Below are 16,329 nucleotides of genomic sequence, written 5' to 3' on the forward strand. Positions count from 1 at the left end.
CCCCATAATCAATCCCCATAAACTTGCCGCCCAAGACCGAAGATAGCTGCCCTTCACTTCAACTTGAGAGAGAAAAAAACAGAGCAGCGCAGAGCAGAGCAGAGCTGCTGAACTGCTTTAACATTGATTCTACAGTGATTACTGTCAAAGATCTTATCGTACAACTTAATGCTTCAAAAAATTAACCCCTCTCCTTAGTCCCTCTCTTCTTCAAACCAAAAACTTCATCTGCTCAGATTGAGCATGCGCATCAGCAGAAGCAGAACCTCTTGGGGGTCTTTGTACTAATTTTTCTGACTGACCCTCTTGAGTACATTAAAAGATAGGTACAATTTCTGGGCCAGCTCTCTTGTGTACTTATTTCCTCAATCGAGACCCACCCCCACGTTGTTTTCTTTGTCTGCTCTCCATTGCAATCGAGAAAATGATGGGGTTTCTTCTTCTTCTTCTTTAAAGGAAGTTCCCTTTTCCAATTTGACTTTGTTTCTCCATTTGGTGCTCTGATTTAATTCCTCATCGTTTTGGGTTTCTGTGAACACGTGTTGGTGTCGCCTTCTCGGGTTTTGTTTTTTGAACTATTGGAACAGGTTAGATCATTTTCTTGCAGATATCGATCTGGGTTTTGTTCTTTTGAAGGTGAAAAAGAAGAAGGAAGCTTCAATTGCTTAAGGGGTTAGCTGGTTTTCACTTGCGTAGTCGTTTTTTTCTCGTCGTTATTCATTTAGAGAGAGAGAGAGAGAGAGAGGGGGGGATTATTGAATAGAGAGAGAAAGTGTGGGGAAAGGGGAATAAAAGGTAAGTAAGATAGAAACTTCTTTTGCCCCGCCCCCATTGGATTCCTTCTTTGGTTTTGTGTATATATTTGCATTGGGGTTTCTTTTGTGTGTTTTAATAATCAAAAGCTGAAGAAGAAATGGCAAGTCGATGGTGGGCTGAAAATATACCCACCACCACAGATAGCAGCACCACCAACCCTTATTCGACTCCATTAAAGCAAAGCTTAGAAGCTGCGGATGAAGAAAACAACTCCGGCAGCTATGAGAGAGCTGAACCAGGCACCGGCTCCACCACGCGCCGCCCACGTGGTCGGCCGCCGGGATCCAAAAACAAGATGAAGCCTCCGGTGGTAGTCACCAAGGAGAGCCCCGATGCTCTCCGGAGCCACGTTTTAGAAATCGGCAGCGGCAGCGACATCGTCGAAAGCATCTCGAACTTCGCTCAACGTCGCCAGCGAGGGGTTTCTGTCCTCAGTGGAAATGGGGTTGTCGCCAATGTCACTCTAAGGCATCCGGCCGCCCCTGGCAACGTTATTACTCTACAGGGACGGTTTGATATATTGTCGCTCTCCGGTGCCTTTTTGCCTTCCCCTGCTCCACCAGGGGCTACCGGACTAACAGTCTACTTGGCTGGCGGGCAGGGGCAGGTAGTTGGTGGCATTGTCGTCGGTGCTCTCATCGCAACCGGTCCGGTTATTGTCATCGCTGCTACCTTCACCAATGCCACATACGAGCGGCTACCGCTTGAGGATGAGGAGGCAGCTGCCGGAGACAAGTCCGGAAATAGCCAAAACAATTCAACTTCTCAGAGCATGGGGGATCAGCAACAGCAGCAGCCTTCAATGGGAAATTACAATATGACTTCAAATTTGGTGCCAAATGGTCAGGTTTCTTCTCATGATGTGTTTTGGAGTCCTCCTCGAGCCCCACCTCCATTCTAACAGAGATATACAGAAATATAGAGGGAGAGAATGTGATAGAGGATTGATAAGTTAATTAGGTGCTAGTTTTGTTTGAACTTTTAAGAACTGATTAAATTTCTTTTTTCTGCAAAGCATCTTGGCATATTATCTGTAAGCATATAAAATATCTATGATCTTATGGGATTACTTCTTTCTATATGCATTGCTCTAATTCTCATCTTTGTCAGAATCAATGAATCTATATAGTTTTGTGGGTGAACAAATCAAATTCGAGTTTGGAGCCACAATATTCCCTGATCAGGTACATGCTTTTCCCTGTTTTTTTCAAGTGTTCTATGATGATTTTGAGAAGCATTTATCATTTCATATCTTCTACCATTGAGAAATATATTTGTGCATGACAATCTTCATCAACTTAGACATCTAAAACTCGTTCTTATTCTCGTTCTTCGTTAGGCGTCATAGTTTCGATATTCTCAAACTATCAACTAGCTAAACGAAGGCCCTTCTACAGAACTTGTAGTGAAGGAGGAAGCCTCATCTAGATAGCTTCGGTTAGACGTTTGGTTTGAATGGTGAAAATGATAAGATCTTTAGATCAACATGTATGGAAAATGACAAAATTGATAGGTTTGATTTGGTCATCTACGTGGGGTTATTATCCAATTGTGTGTTTGAATTTTTTTCAACTACTCCCCACTTGTCTATAAATTGTCGTTTAGAATATAATGTTTTGTGCGGCTCTTTATATAAAGCTCATACGCCATTTTGTTTTCGGTTTTCCCGAAAAGTCTCGTACCAATGGAGACAGTGTTCATTACTTATGTACTTATAATCAGGCCCTTAGTTAGCCCATGAGGGAGATTCCTATGAAGCATGGACATGGACATCGAAATACAGAAAATATTGTATATTTTTTGAAATCTAGGACATAGATATCAAACGAAAAACAATATATTCTAGGACATAACTAATAGAACATTCATTTTTATACTAGAAAGAGCGTTAAAGTCAATAGGTTTAAACGCATTATTGATGCGTTCTTTCTCGGGCGAAGTGTCAAGATGTCTACATTGTCTTCTGATTCGGTGTCGTGTTGAATGGTCTAGGAGTTTTAGCTGTTCAAGACAGATTCATTTCTGCTGTAGTTCTTCATTATACCATCATAAACTTGCATATTTATGAATGTGAACTTTTTCATTGATAAATTGGGAAGTCAGTGGAGGTTGGTTTCCGTGGTAGGAAAGGTGTTCCAAGATGGTGGCTCTTAGAGTTGAAAAATATGTCCGTAGATGGAAAGAAATTGCTTCTTTGTTTCCCTTAAAAGCTATCCTTTTGACTTAAAGCTGTAGATGTTTCTCTTAGAACACTGAATTTGATTTCAACCAAAACCCATGTAGATCGCCCATTACAATGCTCTACACAAGGTTGGTGGATTGAATTTTCAACTCACATCTCCATATAGGAGGTAATTTTTTTTTTACCATGATGCATTGTCGAAAGTGAAAAGTACGATGAGTAGATGTCGAGGTTAATGTTGTTCTATTCGAGAAGCATGCTTCGGTTGTTGCTCGAGTTTGATAGATGTAGGGAGATAGGACCTCTTGTCCTTGAATTAATGAAGTTTGAACTTGGAATCATTTAGAGCTCATTTTGAGTCATCTGTGCCTGTACTGCCCGCTTTCATCTTCTTTTGGTTGTCATGACTACTTAGAACATAATCTTCTATGCTTCCGCAGGTGGTTTGCGATAGTTTGTCAGTATGGTCGACTTCGACGTTCAAGCTTTTCAACCAGAATAGAGAGAGTTCGTAATATCGGGGTCGTGTTGGCGAGGCTGTGGAGCTGCCATGAAAGAATGGATGTGATCTTGGTTTAAAAGCACCCAGTGCTATGTTTTGTATACTTCTCTTAACTTTATTTCTCTACAATCCATTCGTTCATGTCTCAAATGGCTTTTCTTTTAGTGCTTTGAACTTGTTGGAGTAAATTAACAAATAATGGTTTTGGTAGCATGATGACTTGTTTTAGCCTTTAGAGGACTCGTTAGATAATCTTATAGTCGATTATATTTGGATTGAAAATCATTCAATTTTTTAGATTTCGTCGTTTTAAACGAAGAAAAATCCAAACAAAATGGATACATCAAGATCAACTACCATAGATAAGCAAAGTTTTCATCAACGGATACATCAAAGGCTGAATTCTCCATAGCGTTATTTGGGTTGCACCCGAAAAACCCTTCTTCTTCCCCGATACAAAACAATGGAGATATCATTTGAGCATCATTAGTTTCGACTTCATCAAAAGTCGGTAGTTGAGAGAGCAACTCGTTTTGATAATCATTTGTGTTCATCACCAAATCATTCAACTGTTTCGAGACTTGAAGCTCTATACATGGATTCTCGACCACTGCAACGTTGTCCATATCGGCAGTGAAGTTGGCAATTTGGCTCCCTAACATATCTATCTCTTCTTGCAAACTCACGATCTACAAGAAAAATATTTGACAGGCTAAGAAAGCATTAATCATCGACTTTAAGTTTTAAAGTTTTAGAACAACCTCTTGTTGCAACGCGAAGATATGTGCAACACAACCATAAGTAGGATCTCGCATGCGCTCGAGAGCTTCATAAGCAACAGTAATCGCAGCGTGGCTTCGGATGTGCATGGGGAGGTGCAAGAGAAGCTTGGAGACATTACTAGCACCAAACACTTTATGAACAGCAGCAAAGTGGGAAGTAGCTTCATCATAGGTGAAGAAAGGAGCAAAAACACAGTGATTACTACATTTTCGTCTAAGAAACTTGCAGGCACCGCAAGAAGAAGAAGAAGAAGAAGAAGAAGAAGAGGTAAGCCCTGTCATTGTCTGAATTATATGATAAAAGTAAGTAAGTACTTAAAAAAGGAAGCAAAAGTTTGATCAAATTAAGAAGAGATGTTGGTCTTTATAACCCATCATTTGCCTTCTTTTTTTCCTTTTCAGCTAAAGTTATGCGTATGTGCTTTCCTTTTTGGGGTCTCCTTGGTGGCCTACAATGTCAGTCTCACATTGGGGCAATGCCTTTCCTAATTTGTGCCTTAAAAGACCCTATTTTTCGAAAGATTCTTCATCTAAATTATGAGACTCGTTCTTATCCGAATATGATCATGAGGCTCAAACACCCAACTTGATGAAGCGTGTTTAGTTATTTGATCTAATATCAGTATTATTTTGTAGAGAGTATCAAATTTTTGTCGGTTTCTGAAATTCCACGTAGTTTGTATGAATACATTAAGAAACTCAAATTTGGTCAAGTCCTCAAAATGGTAAGCATACTTCATCAGTTTCGAACGTTACTCTCACCCATGTAAATCTTCGAGTTCATAGCTCACTTAAAATTAAGATTGAATAGGATAATCTAATAGATATATAAAAACGGATTAAATATTATGTGGTTTAGTCTTATACAAACTCATTGTATATGATCCCCATTTATATGGCTCTATACCAATAATTTTACGAATAATTTTGATCAAATCATTTGTAACAATTACAAAATATGATATATTAATTGATAATTTCAAATTCGTATAATTATGAAGATTTAAACTTCTAGATTAACTATTTTCATTGTACTTCTTTATCTATAATTTTTTTAAAACATGTGAAAAAGATTAAAATTATAATAATACCTATTAAATTCATAGATAGATGAAATTAAAATTATAGTAAACAAATGATTTTTTTTATTTTTTTTATTTTATGAATTAAAAAATATATTTATTTATTATTTTTTAAAAAACCCCTCAAGTAAATTTCAATTTCCCGACCTCCTTTCATTATTATAATGCTTTATAGTCAAAATCAATAGATGGGTAGGTGCAACATTTCATAGCATTTNAAAAAAAAAAAAAAAAAAAAAAAAACCTTTTTTTTGTGCAATTTTTTGAAAAAAAAAAAAAACAGTGTCGGATGTCTCAGTCATGCTTGTCCAAGATGTGTTGTTCACGTACTCAATTCAAACACCTTTTAATTGGTTTCATGTTAGATAAACATTTATTATTGTTGTTGTGTCGATATATATTGACCTGTTACTAAAATCATGTCTACAAGAGCTAAAATGCTCTCTAATGTATTATGGAGAGATGTGAGTAGTTGTCAATTCTTCCTACTTAAGTTATATGTTATCAAAGTCATTGTTGTTGCGTATTCGTTTTTAGCTTATAATATTATTTTTTTAAAAAAATTTGTTTTCAACATATTTTCTCACTCACATTTTCTAAAACATTTCTCTCAAATGTGACCCAAGACTTAAGCATACGTCGATATTGTCCATAAAATATAAATTTCACACGACCAACTTATTCGTCGAATTAGAATAAGTGTCACACAATCGTTATCCGAATGCTACAAAAATACACCCGATAAGAAAATTAGTTAATAATTAATTAAGAAAATTGTGTAAATATTTTAATCTTAAAAACTAATAGGGTTTGGGTTTGGGTTTGGCTGTTGGCCACTTAATTATTTTCTTTTTTATTTTCCCAATGCAACGCAAAGGCTCAAAGCAGCATAAGTAACAGTGTTTTCCAATAATAAACGCATCCAACTTTACCCGTAATTTTAAAAGTTAGAATTTTCGTAAATAATTTCTCGAGTAAATACTACTTTTGAGTATTTTATTAAATAAATAGGAACGAATGTTAAAGATTTAAATTCTAACTTTCTCTGAACCACGTAAAGTAAATTTATAATTCAAGACGATATTTTTTCTGATGATAAAAACAAAAATGTTTAAGCATTATTTTAAAAAAAAAAATTAAAAAAAATTGTGATTACATTGACTTTGTGTCAAATCTTTGGATGATTTGATTTTGGTAATATAAAAAGATAGATGCATGGGAAAAATAGTTAGAGGATGGTGGAGGTTGGCTTATTGGTTTTCGAGTTTAACTATAATGTTTTTTTCTTTAATTATTCAATGTTTTGGTCATAGTGCTCTAAATTCTCCTATACTTATAATATATAGTTTTAAAATGTAGGGTGTCAATCAACCCAACTTGCAGACAACGACACACACCCTAATGAAACGACTCTCGATTGATTGATTGAAACAATTTTTATTTACGTTTTAATCCTTTTTACTCGACAATGATTGATATATACTACTTGTTTCGTTAAATTTTATATAGTTATAAGTAGTAACAACGTTCTTTAGACATGGAAGAACGTTAAACTAATGGTGTATATGTTATTTGTAAGATCTCACCTTGGTTGTAGAGGGAAACGAATCATTTCTGATAAAATTGTGAAAACCTCTGCATACGAGGAAAATTCTAAAAGAAAAAAAAAATCTAAAGAGAACTGTATATGTTAGCGGTGGGTTTGAGTTGTTACATTACCTATGAAAGTCATGTCGGGATTGTATTTTAGGGTTTGAATGGGTCGAGAAGAAAAGGGGTTGCCCTAACAATTCACTTGATGCGAGAAATATTTATATACACATAGTAGATACATGAAAAAAAAAATGTGGGTATAATTTTAATTTATTCATTGAGCTATGTTCAAATTGGATATTTATTCACTATGTTATATTTAAATTTTTTTTTAAGAAAAAAAATAAATAAATATGGTACGTTATCTATATAAGAATAAAAGATATGGATGAGATATATTAATATTTTAAAACGTCCATTACTAACTTAGAAGAGGTCGAGTGTGGCTCGTGCGCTCGACCCCATTGTGGGGCCGAGGACTAAACCGAGGGACAAAATAGTAGAGAGTAGAAAGAAAATGAAATGGAATAGAATAGAATGGGTTAGGCTAATGAAGAAGGAAGGCTGAAAATGAACCTATCCTTATCCCTTCTTCTTCACCTCTTATTTGCCTCAACATGCAATCACACTTCAATTATTTGGTGTACCTCCAAAATTGGTATGCACAAATGGGCCTCCCATACAACTTGTGATTCAAATCGTCTCGTAACTCTTTTACTTTTTACACACTCATTTGGGGTCTAACGTCCTTGCTGGAACATCACAAACCTATTATTAACAGATATTGTTCTCTTTAGGCTTTCACTCTCGAGTTTCCTCTCAAGGTTTTTAAAACACGTCCACTATGGAGAAATGCTTTGTTTCCTTCTTCAACCAACGTGGGATCTCACAATAAACATAATGATTTGCTCGGGTAACAACATGCACATAATAACGTTAAAAAAGAAAAAAAAAACATGTAAAATGGACCAATGGGTGAGCTTGGTTTAACTTAGGGTGTTGTGGGTGTTATGATAATTATGAAATACCCAAATTTGTTTATGGAGAAGAAAGTCCCTTTAAAGCCAACCACTAAGGTTCTTCGAAGATCAATTTACAAACCTTGTCCTGCTGCCACGTGTCCTCTCAGCTCATCTTCACTGTGTGGCTGCTGACACTTCTTGAAACTCATGGTTAGGCCATCATTCTTGAATGCAATGAAGCCTTCATCCATGCTTCTATAAAGCCTCCCTCACTGCCCTCTGCCGTTTCTCGTCCAAACATCCTTCTCCAAATTCAGCCTTCTTCTCAACTTTACTCTCCCGTCACTCGTCGAGTTCGATGGCTGCCTCCGCTGCCTCCGTCGGAGTCATCAACCATGCACCCGTGAGTCGTTCTTACCCTTCTCCGATCTCGATTCCCATTTCGCGCTTCTCTTTAGCTTAACTTGATAGAAATATTAATGTAAGAGGAAATGACATGGTTTAATCTTGATGTTGATGTGTGTGTTTCAGCTAAGCTTGAATGGCTCTAGCTCGGCGACTTCAGTTCCGAGCTCAGTGTTCTTCGGAAGCAGCTTGAAGAAAGTGGTGAATTCGAGAATTGCCAGCCCAAAGGCCTCGCCAGGCAGCTTCAAGGTGGTGGCATCGGACGCCCCCGCCGACGAAGATCTCGACAAGCAGACATCGAAAGACAGGTGGAGAGGGCTTGCCTATGACATATCCGATGACCAACAAGATATCACAAGAGGAAAGGGAATGGTTGACACCCTTTTCCAAGCTCCCATGCAAAGTGGAACCCATAATGCTATTATGAGCTCTTACGAGTATCTTAGTACTGGACTTAAAACGTACGTATGACCGAGTTTGTTTTTACAATACTAGTGTTCGTGTTTTGTGGTCTTGTTTTATGAGGTCTTGTTTTTATAGATACGAGGGATTGGACAATTTATTGGATGGCTTCTACATTGCTCCCGCTTTCATGGACAAGTTGGTCGTGCACATCACCAAGAACTTTATGTCCCTTCCCAACATCAAGGTTTTTAAATTCTCCATCTATTTTTATGAAAATTTCGTGCTTCACTCGTGACTCTAACGAACGGTCGATTTTGGTTAGGTTCCTCTCATTTTGGGTATTTGGGGAGGCAAAGGACAAGGAAAATCCTTCCAATGTGAGCTTGTTTTTGCCAAGATGGGTATCACGTGAGTCAAGATCACACTTTGAGCTTGCAAATTTCATAGTTGTATAACAAAATTTTGCTCCAACACTAGTGTTTGATCTTCTTACAGCCCAATCATGATGAGTGCCGGAGAATTGGAAAGTGGCAACGCCGGAGAGCCGGCGAAGTTGATCCGTCAAAGGTACCGTGAGGCGGCTGACATTATCAAGAAAGGAAAAATGTCCTGTCTCTTCATCAACGATCTCGACGCCGGTGCTGGTCGTCTTGGTGGCACCACGCAGTACACCGTCAACAACCAGATGGTTAACGCTACCCTCATGAACATCGCTGATAACCCAACAAACGTCCAGCTTCCTGGTATGTACAACAAGGAGGACAACCCTCGTGTTCCGATCATCGTCACTGGTAATGATTTCTCAACCCTTTATGCTCCCCTCATCCGTGATGGTCGTATGGAGAAATTCTACTGGGCTCCCACTAGGGAGGATCGTATTGGTGTTTGCAAAGGTATCTTTAGGACAGACAATGTCCCTGATGAGGACGTCGTCAAGCTGGTCGACACTTTCCCCGGCCAATCTATTGGTTAGTTCCTCGTAACTCAAAAGTTTAAACCGATCACATATTTTCTCATCACTCCTGATTTCAAATAACCTGATTTTCAGACTTCTTCGGTGCACTGAGGGCAAGAGTATACGACGACGAAGTAAGGAAGTGGATCATCGGAGTTGGAGTCGACACGGTGGGGAAGAAGTTGGTGAACTCGAAAGACCCACCACCGAAGTTCGAGCAGCCAAAGATGACAGTGGAGAAGCTGTTGGAGTATGGTAACATGCTGGTGCAAGAGCAAGAGAATGTGAAGAGGGTGCAATTGGCTGACAAGTACTTGAATGAAGCTGCTCTTGGCAATGCCAATGAAGATGCCATTAACAGAGGAGCTTTTTAAGAAACCCCTTCTCATCTGAACTCATACAGTGTTGCAGACATCAAATGGAGATGATGGGGTTTATCTGATCTAAAATTTTCAGGCCTTTTTGTGTTCTTTCTTCTTTTGTGGCACCAAAATCACATATCAATATAAAGAATATATTGTTGCGTTTGCTACTCATTTATGCCAAGAACAAGACAAACCCAATCATAAACAACCAGAAAAATGGTCTCTGCTAAATCAATCAATCCTTATACAAGAGGAAAAACAAAACTCTGATAAGAAAGAACAAAGATGAAGAATCAAAATCTGATACATAATGATAAAAAGAAGAACAAAAGAAGAACTCCAACAGCTAATATTTGTACAAACCATGATCTGATGATCATCATAACCACATCCCATTAAAGAACTCGTTTCCCACCCATATTTTTACACCCTAAAACAAAACTCAAATACTAAACTTCTTATCTCATCAGTTTAGGGGCAGAGCCATCAGAGCTTTGTTCATCTGTCCCTCAATCTCTTCAAACCTTCTTCACTTTCTCTATACTCCCAGATTATAAAATGTACAGCCAACAGTTCTTTTTTGTGTTTTTGTTTTTGTTTTTAGCTTTTTTCTACCTTTTTTTTTTCTTATTTCAAGTCAGCTTCTATCTGAATCACATAGATACAGCCGCTATTACTTACTAGACAGATGTTCGACGAAGCGGAAACAGACACTGCGCTTTGTGCTATCCTCAGTTAGCTGTACAACTTCCCTGTTTTCCTAACCCACCATTTGTGCTGGCTTCGGAGTCAGAATGCTAATCCTCCTCTCTGTCATACAATTTAAGATCGTTTTAGATACCGCAACGTTGAAGTAATGGTATAATATCAATCAAGATCGATCGTTGTTATCAAAAATGTAGATCAAGTATTCATGCCACTACTTCAGCTAGCTGTCCTGTTTTATTCTCACTTGTTATTTGTTTCCATTTCGGTCATTTACCGAGTGTATCTATCAAATTCTAGGCGATGTTCTACCTTGTGCAAAAGTAAACGAAAAAGAAACAGTAAATAATCGGTAGACCGAGAGAATGTACCTCCAGCAGCGACGAGTTTCTCCACACGAGCGACTATGTGCTTACCATAGGTATACTTCTTCAAAGCATTTAGATGAACTTTTATCCTGTTAAGAATTAGTTCAAGTTGCTGGTCATCACAAGTTTCCAGCACTTTCTGTACAACGTAGTTTGCAAACTGATCCTTCATCATAACCTGGATTCAAAAACAGAATAAAGCACGTTAAGATTTTGTTGGGTTTTTCGTTCTCAAAAGAAAACATATGTCGTTGCCATCCAATCATCCGAATTGGAGGCAAAGAGATTCAACAACAGAATGAAGCACGTTAAGATTTGTCGGGTTTTTCGTTTTCATAAGAATAATGTCATCGCCATCCAATCATCTGAATTGGAGGCAAAGAAAATGAAGACGCATTTGAATAGACCGATCATCCTTCGAAAAAAAATAGTTTCGTGAAATATAAATAGGATGTTCCAAGGTTTAAATTCCACATTAACTTGGAAGGATTAGAATCTACAGCACAACAATGACGAAACTGAAGAAAATAAAAGTTCATGCTCAGAATAAAAACGTACAGTGGCGGTAGGGGGCGGGACAATCTGTTGATCATATAAAAAAAATGCAGGGAGATAGTAGAAAAACACCTGAAGGGGCTCGTTTTCATCAGTGGTACCGAGCATCTCGTTCACCAAGGCCTGGCGTTCAGCAGAAGTTCCAAAGGTTAGGCATTTCTCAATGACATTCGAGGCAAATTTCTGTTGACTCATTTGAACTATCTGCCCAGTTAACTTCTTAATAATAGCAGAACGTTCGTGTGGCTTCCCGTGCTCCAGGACATGCTGAAAGAACAGGGACAACAACTTAGTAAATTAATGTGCTTCAGCGACAAAAGATCCGAAAACGTTGTACAATTAAAAGAGCGCCTTCGTTAATAACAAACCTGCACAACATAGTTTCCATACTGATCTTGAGCCAACATGCAGACATTCAGAAAAATCTCATCCATCATTATATGCTGTGTTTTTGGGTTGTGGCAGTGCTCAAGAACTCTCTGGGGGGGAAAGTTTTTGTACGATTTTAGCATGATTATCATAGAAAGTTTCATATAATGACAATTTTTAGTCAAAAAACCAGAGAATACAACCATACCTGAATAACACGACAACCATACGGATGAGTCGACAATGTCACGACTTGGTCATAAAATGTTGAGACAATGAACTGAATTGCGTCCTCAGGAATGCATTCGATACACTTCTGCACAACATGGTTCCCATTTTGGTCACGAACACAACGCATGATATGACCATCTAGTTCTGTAACCATTTTAGTCTGCTGGTCGACGTTGACGACTTCAATTGCCTGAAATGACGTTTTAGAGACCATAATATTTCAGTTACAGTGTAAAAATGAAACGAAACTTCATCTCGAACACCAATATGTCAACGAGCGAAAGGGAATTTAATATCATTGGGATGGGGAGATGTTCCAAGGAAAACAGGCAGGCAATACAGACCTTTTGAATCACTCGGCAACCGTACATTTGAAGGCTGAGTGCTAGCACGTGTCCGTTGAGTTGATCAGCTAGTTCCCTTATTTGAGATGCAGTTCCGTGCTCAAAAAACTGGATCCCAAAAGACAATAAACAACTCGACACTCATCATTAAAACCGAAAAATTATTAGGAAAGTGCATACATGTGAAAGTTAGAAGCAAAACAATACCTTCTGAACGACATAATTACCGAAAACGTCGGTCATTAAGGAAAGAGCTTGTGGCATAATTTCATGGAAAACCATGTCTTTCTCTTCCTCAGAAGCAGTTTCAAGTTTCTGTTGAATGAAACGACTACCATATTGATCGGAGCTGTTTAGAAGGAAAACAAAAGCATTCAAATTCAAGACAGGCTGCATTTCGTAACAGCATAGAAATATAAATCGTCCAACGGCAAATACCTGAACTCGAAAACATGCCCAGCAATTTCTGAAAGTTCAAAGCATCTGCTTTTATTGTTTTTAAACTCATCCAGCAAAGAAGACACAAAACCTCCATTCATATTGCCACCAGCTTCAGAATGCCAACCTCCCATGCCACCTCCAGCTAAATTTCTCATTCCCGAAGAGAAGCGCAAGGCCTTACCGATGTGGTTGATAGCATTACCAGACCCAACAGGAGAGCCAGGAAGAAGGGATCCAGCTAACGGACTTCCAGGATACGACATGCCAAGACCGAATCCGGGGTTGCCATAGTAGTTTTGATTTAAACTTCCAGATTTACCATAATAGGGAAGAACATATTGAGAATTTTGAGATGAAAGCAATGCTCCCAGGTAGGCTTTCTGGACTCCCAATAAATCCATATATCCATTACCCATCAAGCTTTCACCATCCAAAGGGGGGTCACTAATCCCGGCCACCTGAGCTGCAGCAGCAGCAGCAGCAGCGTAATCGTTTGATCCCAAATATTGAATGTAAGATGGATCCAATGCAGGTAACTGCATAGCATTCATTGCATTATGATTTTCCAACCTGTTGTTCTTTTGAAATTCGTTGGCTGTCTCTAACATATTTGATCCTAAAGCTAATCCACTGAATGCTCTAGTATTCATGCCACTCATTCCCATTGCTGATGCAGCAGCAGCGTTCTCATACAGCGGTGGTAAATTACCACTGCCAAGATGGGTCGTCCCAACAATGGAGGAAACTGGGGGATGAGTCGTATAGCCACCGAATCCATAATTCAAGAAAGAAGAATTAGCATTATCGATATTCTGATTGTGAGATGGCGAACCTCGTGCGTTATCAAGTGTTTGTTTATATGGCCCCTTCATATACGAAGTAGGCGAAGAAACAGCTTGCTTATTGAATTCCGCATGATCGACACCCAACACGAGAGAATTGTTCTGATGAGACCCTCTAGTTGACTGAGAAGGTGAATGCATATGAAACTTCCCAGATTCCGAGTTCTTATGACTTAAATACATTTTCATATCATTTTGTTCACTTTGCAGGTTGAAGAAGTTACGATGATCATCGATCTCCTGCTGAATATCCGACTGCAAGTGGCTTTCATCACCTAGAATACCATTTGATGACAAATTCATGCCAGAAAAAGAAGACACCAGGTCTGGAGATTCGCTCCCCTTCAGTGAAACACCATTGAAAGAATTCGGACCGCAAGCATTTCTTTTATCCACAGTGCCGGATACCCTCCCACCACCTACTGGAGGAATACGAGGACTCAGAGCTCTTGCTACGAGTTGAGGGTCGGGAGTTGCAGTTCTTGACAAGGAGGCTCCTACAGCTGATGCATAAGTATGAGGGTGAGAGGTTTGGACTGCAGACATCCCCTGTTTGTTCCCACCCATTGTTGCCATATCTTGATGTAAGTAACCAAATTGGCTTTCTGAAGCTTCGAGCGTGTCGTCAAATGCATTGCGGCTAGTCGGACGAGAAGGGTGTCGGGAGATGGATATTCCATTGCTTAAATCATCCTGCCACAAAAAACAAAATTAAAACATGTAGCAGAGACTTAAATCAACAAAGTTTCTATTAGCCTCGAAGCAGTATGCATGATAAGTATCAGTAATGTTAGAATCATCTGAGTTAGCACAAAGAATTTGATCAAGTTCACAACTACTTAAGGGAAAAAAGACATCTTACAAGAACATAAATGAACAAAAGAACACATAATCTAGATTATTATCCAGAGCCTCATATAAAACAATCAAAAGCGTGATCACCTGAAGGATCTCAGCAATGCTTTTCTTCCTACTCCCAAGTCCCAGCCCCGGCAGCCCAATAAGGCCATCGCCGGTCCAATCGCCACCGACCCGCCTAGATTCAATACCAGAATCCTCATTGGTTCCAACTCCAGGCTGCAACATGAAAAGTGAGCCATTCCCATTAACCCCTTCATCACCACCACCACCGCCACCACCACCAACAACTCTACCACCTTCCCACCTATCTCCAATTCCTCCCAATCCCCCAGTGCCTCCGCCGTGCAACCGCTGCGCAAACCGCCAATCCTCCTTGGACAGCAGCGGCGGCGGAAGGCGAGGGTTCAGATTCACATTAGAATAGTAATAGTTAACATAAGCAGGATCAGAACGAAGCTCTTCATCAGAGATAAAACCTTTCCCAGTACTTTTGTTGAATCCCAATAAGTCGTAAGCATTAAACATACCTCCGACGGCATTTAAAGAGCCCTCCACGGTCGGCGGTGCAGAGCCACTCCGGCAAAGGCTGAGCTCCTTCTCTCTGTCACTCATAGCTTCATGCTGTTGCCTTTGCTGCCGCATCAACATCCCCAAATCTTCACCATAATCGCCACTTTTCAGCGCCGATCGCAGTGAAATATCGGTACCCAATTTATTATAAGTATCGGTGACCATAACTAAAATCAGATAACAAAACGAAATACAGAACAGCCTTAAAAAGCTCCCAACTTTGAGCTAAAAACGAGCTCAAAATCGATCGAACACTCAAACAACCGATTCACAGCTTCAAAAATTACAATCTCATAGCTTCATTACAAGAATCCAAACAAAAGGCATAAGAACCAAAAAAGGGGGGAAATGGAAATATCTCCGTGCGTAAAATTTAGTGTTTCTTTTAAGTTATTGATTAGAATTTAGATTACAGTAATATGAGCATCAGATTGGGTGTAGAGAGAAAAAATGATCAAAGAAGAAGAAGGGGTTAGCCATTTTTGTTGTTCGCTCTTTTCACAGAGGAGAAGAAGAAGAACGCGAAGAAAAGAGACAGTGAAGTGAAGAAAGGAATGATAAGCAAGTGGTGGAACGATCAAAACCGTTCAATACAATAATGAACGGTCAGGATTGATTCTAGTGAACGAGATATCTTTTAGGGTTTTATTTCAGTGATTAATGCAAAATGATTTTGCCTATTTTGGAATTATTTTATTTTATTTTATTTTATGAAAAATAAAATATAAATAAAAGGAATTAAATGGAAGGATATAAAAAAAATGTTTTGTTGGAATTTATTCAGATTTTTCACTTTCTAAATTTTGGAAAATTTTCTCTTTTTAGAAATAAATTTACACATCATTTCTGAAAATTAATAAAATTTTTATAAAGTTTTATTTAGATCGAAACACAATAAAATTAGAATTTATAGAAAATAAAATATTCTACAAAAAAAAAAAAAAAAAAAAAAAAAAAAAAAAAAAAAAAAAAAAAAAAAAAAAAAAAAAAAAAA

General features: G+C 38.5%; 4 protein-coding genes across 4 annotated transcripts; 2 read left to right on the forward strand and 2 right to left on the reverse strand.

The window, feature by feature from the left end:
- Positions 1–62: 62 nt before the first annotated feature.
- LOC111791371 (AT-hook motif nuclear-localized protein 15-like) lies at positions 63–1,882 on the forward strand. The gene is made up of 2 exons (XM_023672677.1): positions 63–326; positions 637–1,882. Exon 2 carries the CDS (start codon positions 914–916, stop codon positions 1,715–1,717), a length of 804 nt encoding a protein of 267 aa, XP_023528445.1. The 5' UTR covers positions 63–326; positions 637–913; the 3' UTR covers positions 1,718–1,882.
- A 1,955-nt stretch (positions 1,883–3,837) lies between these two features.
- On the reverse strand, positions 3,838–4,564 carry LOC111802204 (LOB domain-containing protein 33-like). The gene is made up of 2 exons (XM_023686477.1): positions 4,262–4,564; positions 3,838–4,189 (listed from the first exon to the last, which is right to left on the reverse strand). Exons 1-2 carry the CDS (start codon positions 4,562–4,564, stop codon positions 3,854–3,856), a joined length of 639 nt encoding a protein of 212 aa, XP_023542245.1. The 3' UTR covers positions 3,838–3,853.
- Positions 4,565–8,188: 3,624 nt separating this feature from the next.
- Positions 8,189–10,216, forward strand: LOC111792496 (ribulose bisphosphate carboxylase/oxygenase activase 2, chloroplastic-like). The gene is made up of 6 exons (XM_023674007.1): positions 8,189–8,322; positions 8,451–8,785; positions 8,865–8,973; positions 9,052–9,137; positions 9,225–9,697; positions 9,778–10,216. The coding sequence occupies exons 1-6, from the start codon at positions 8,278–8,280 to the stop codon at positions 10,056–10,058; spliced, it is 1,329 nt and encodes a 442-aa protein (XP_023529775.1). The 5' UTR covers positions 8,189–8,277; the 3' UTR covers positions 10,059–10,216.
- A 36-nt stretch (positions 10,217–10,252) lies between these two features.
- On the reverse strand, positions 10,253–15,879 carry LOC111792487 (pumilio homolog 1-like). The gene is made up of 9 exons (XM_023673995.1): positions 14,847–15,879; positions 13,060–14,597; positions 12,829–12,970; positions 12,622–12,729; positions 12,255–12,467; positions 12,046–12,156; positions 11,750–11,944; positions 11,126–11,300; positions 10,253–10,859 (listed from the first exon to the last, which is right to left on the reverse strand). The coding sequence occupies exons 1-9, from the start codon at positions 15,498–15,500 to the stop codon at positions 10,810–10,812; spliced, it is 3,186 nt and encodes a 1,061-aa protein (XP_023529763.1). The 5' UTR covers positions 15,501–15,879; the 3' UTR covers positions 10,253–10,809.
- Positions 15,880–16,329: the final 450 nt, after the last annotated feature.

The sequence above is a fragment of the Cucurbita pepo genome, chromosome LG01 (genome assembly GCF_002806865.2).
Source record: "Cucurbita pepo subsp. pepo cultivar mu-cu-16 chromosome LG01, ASM280686v2, whole genome shotgun sequence".
NCBI classification, from domain to species: domain Eukaryota; kingdom Viridiplantae; phylum Streptophyta; class Magnoliopsida; order Cucurbitales; family Cucurbitaceae; genus Cucurbita; species Cucurbita pepo.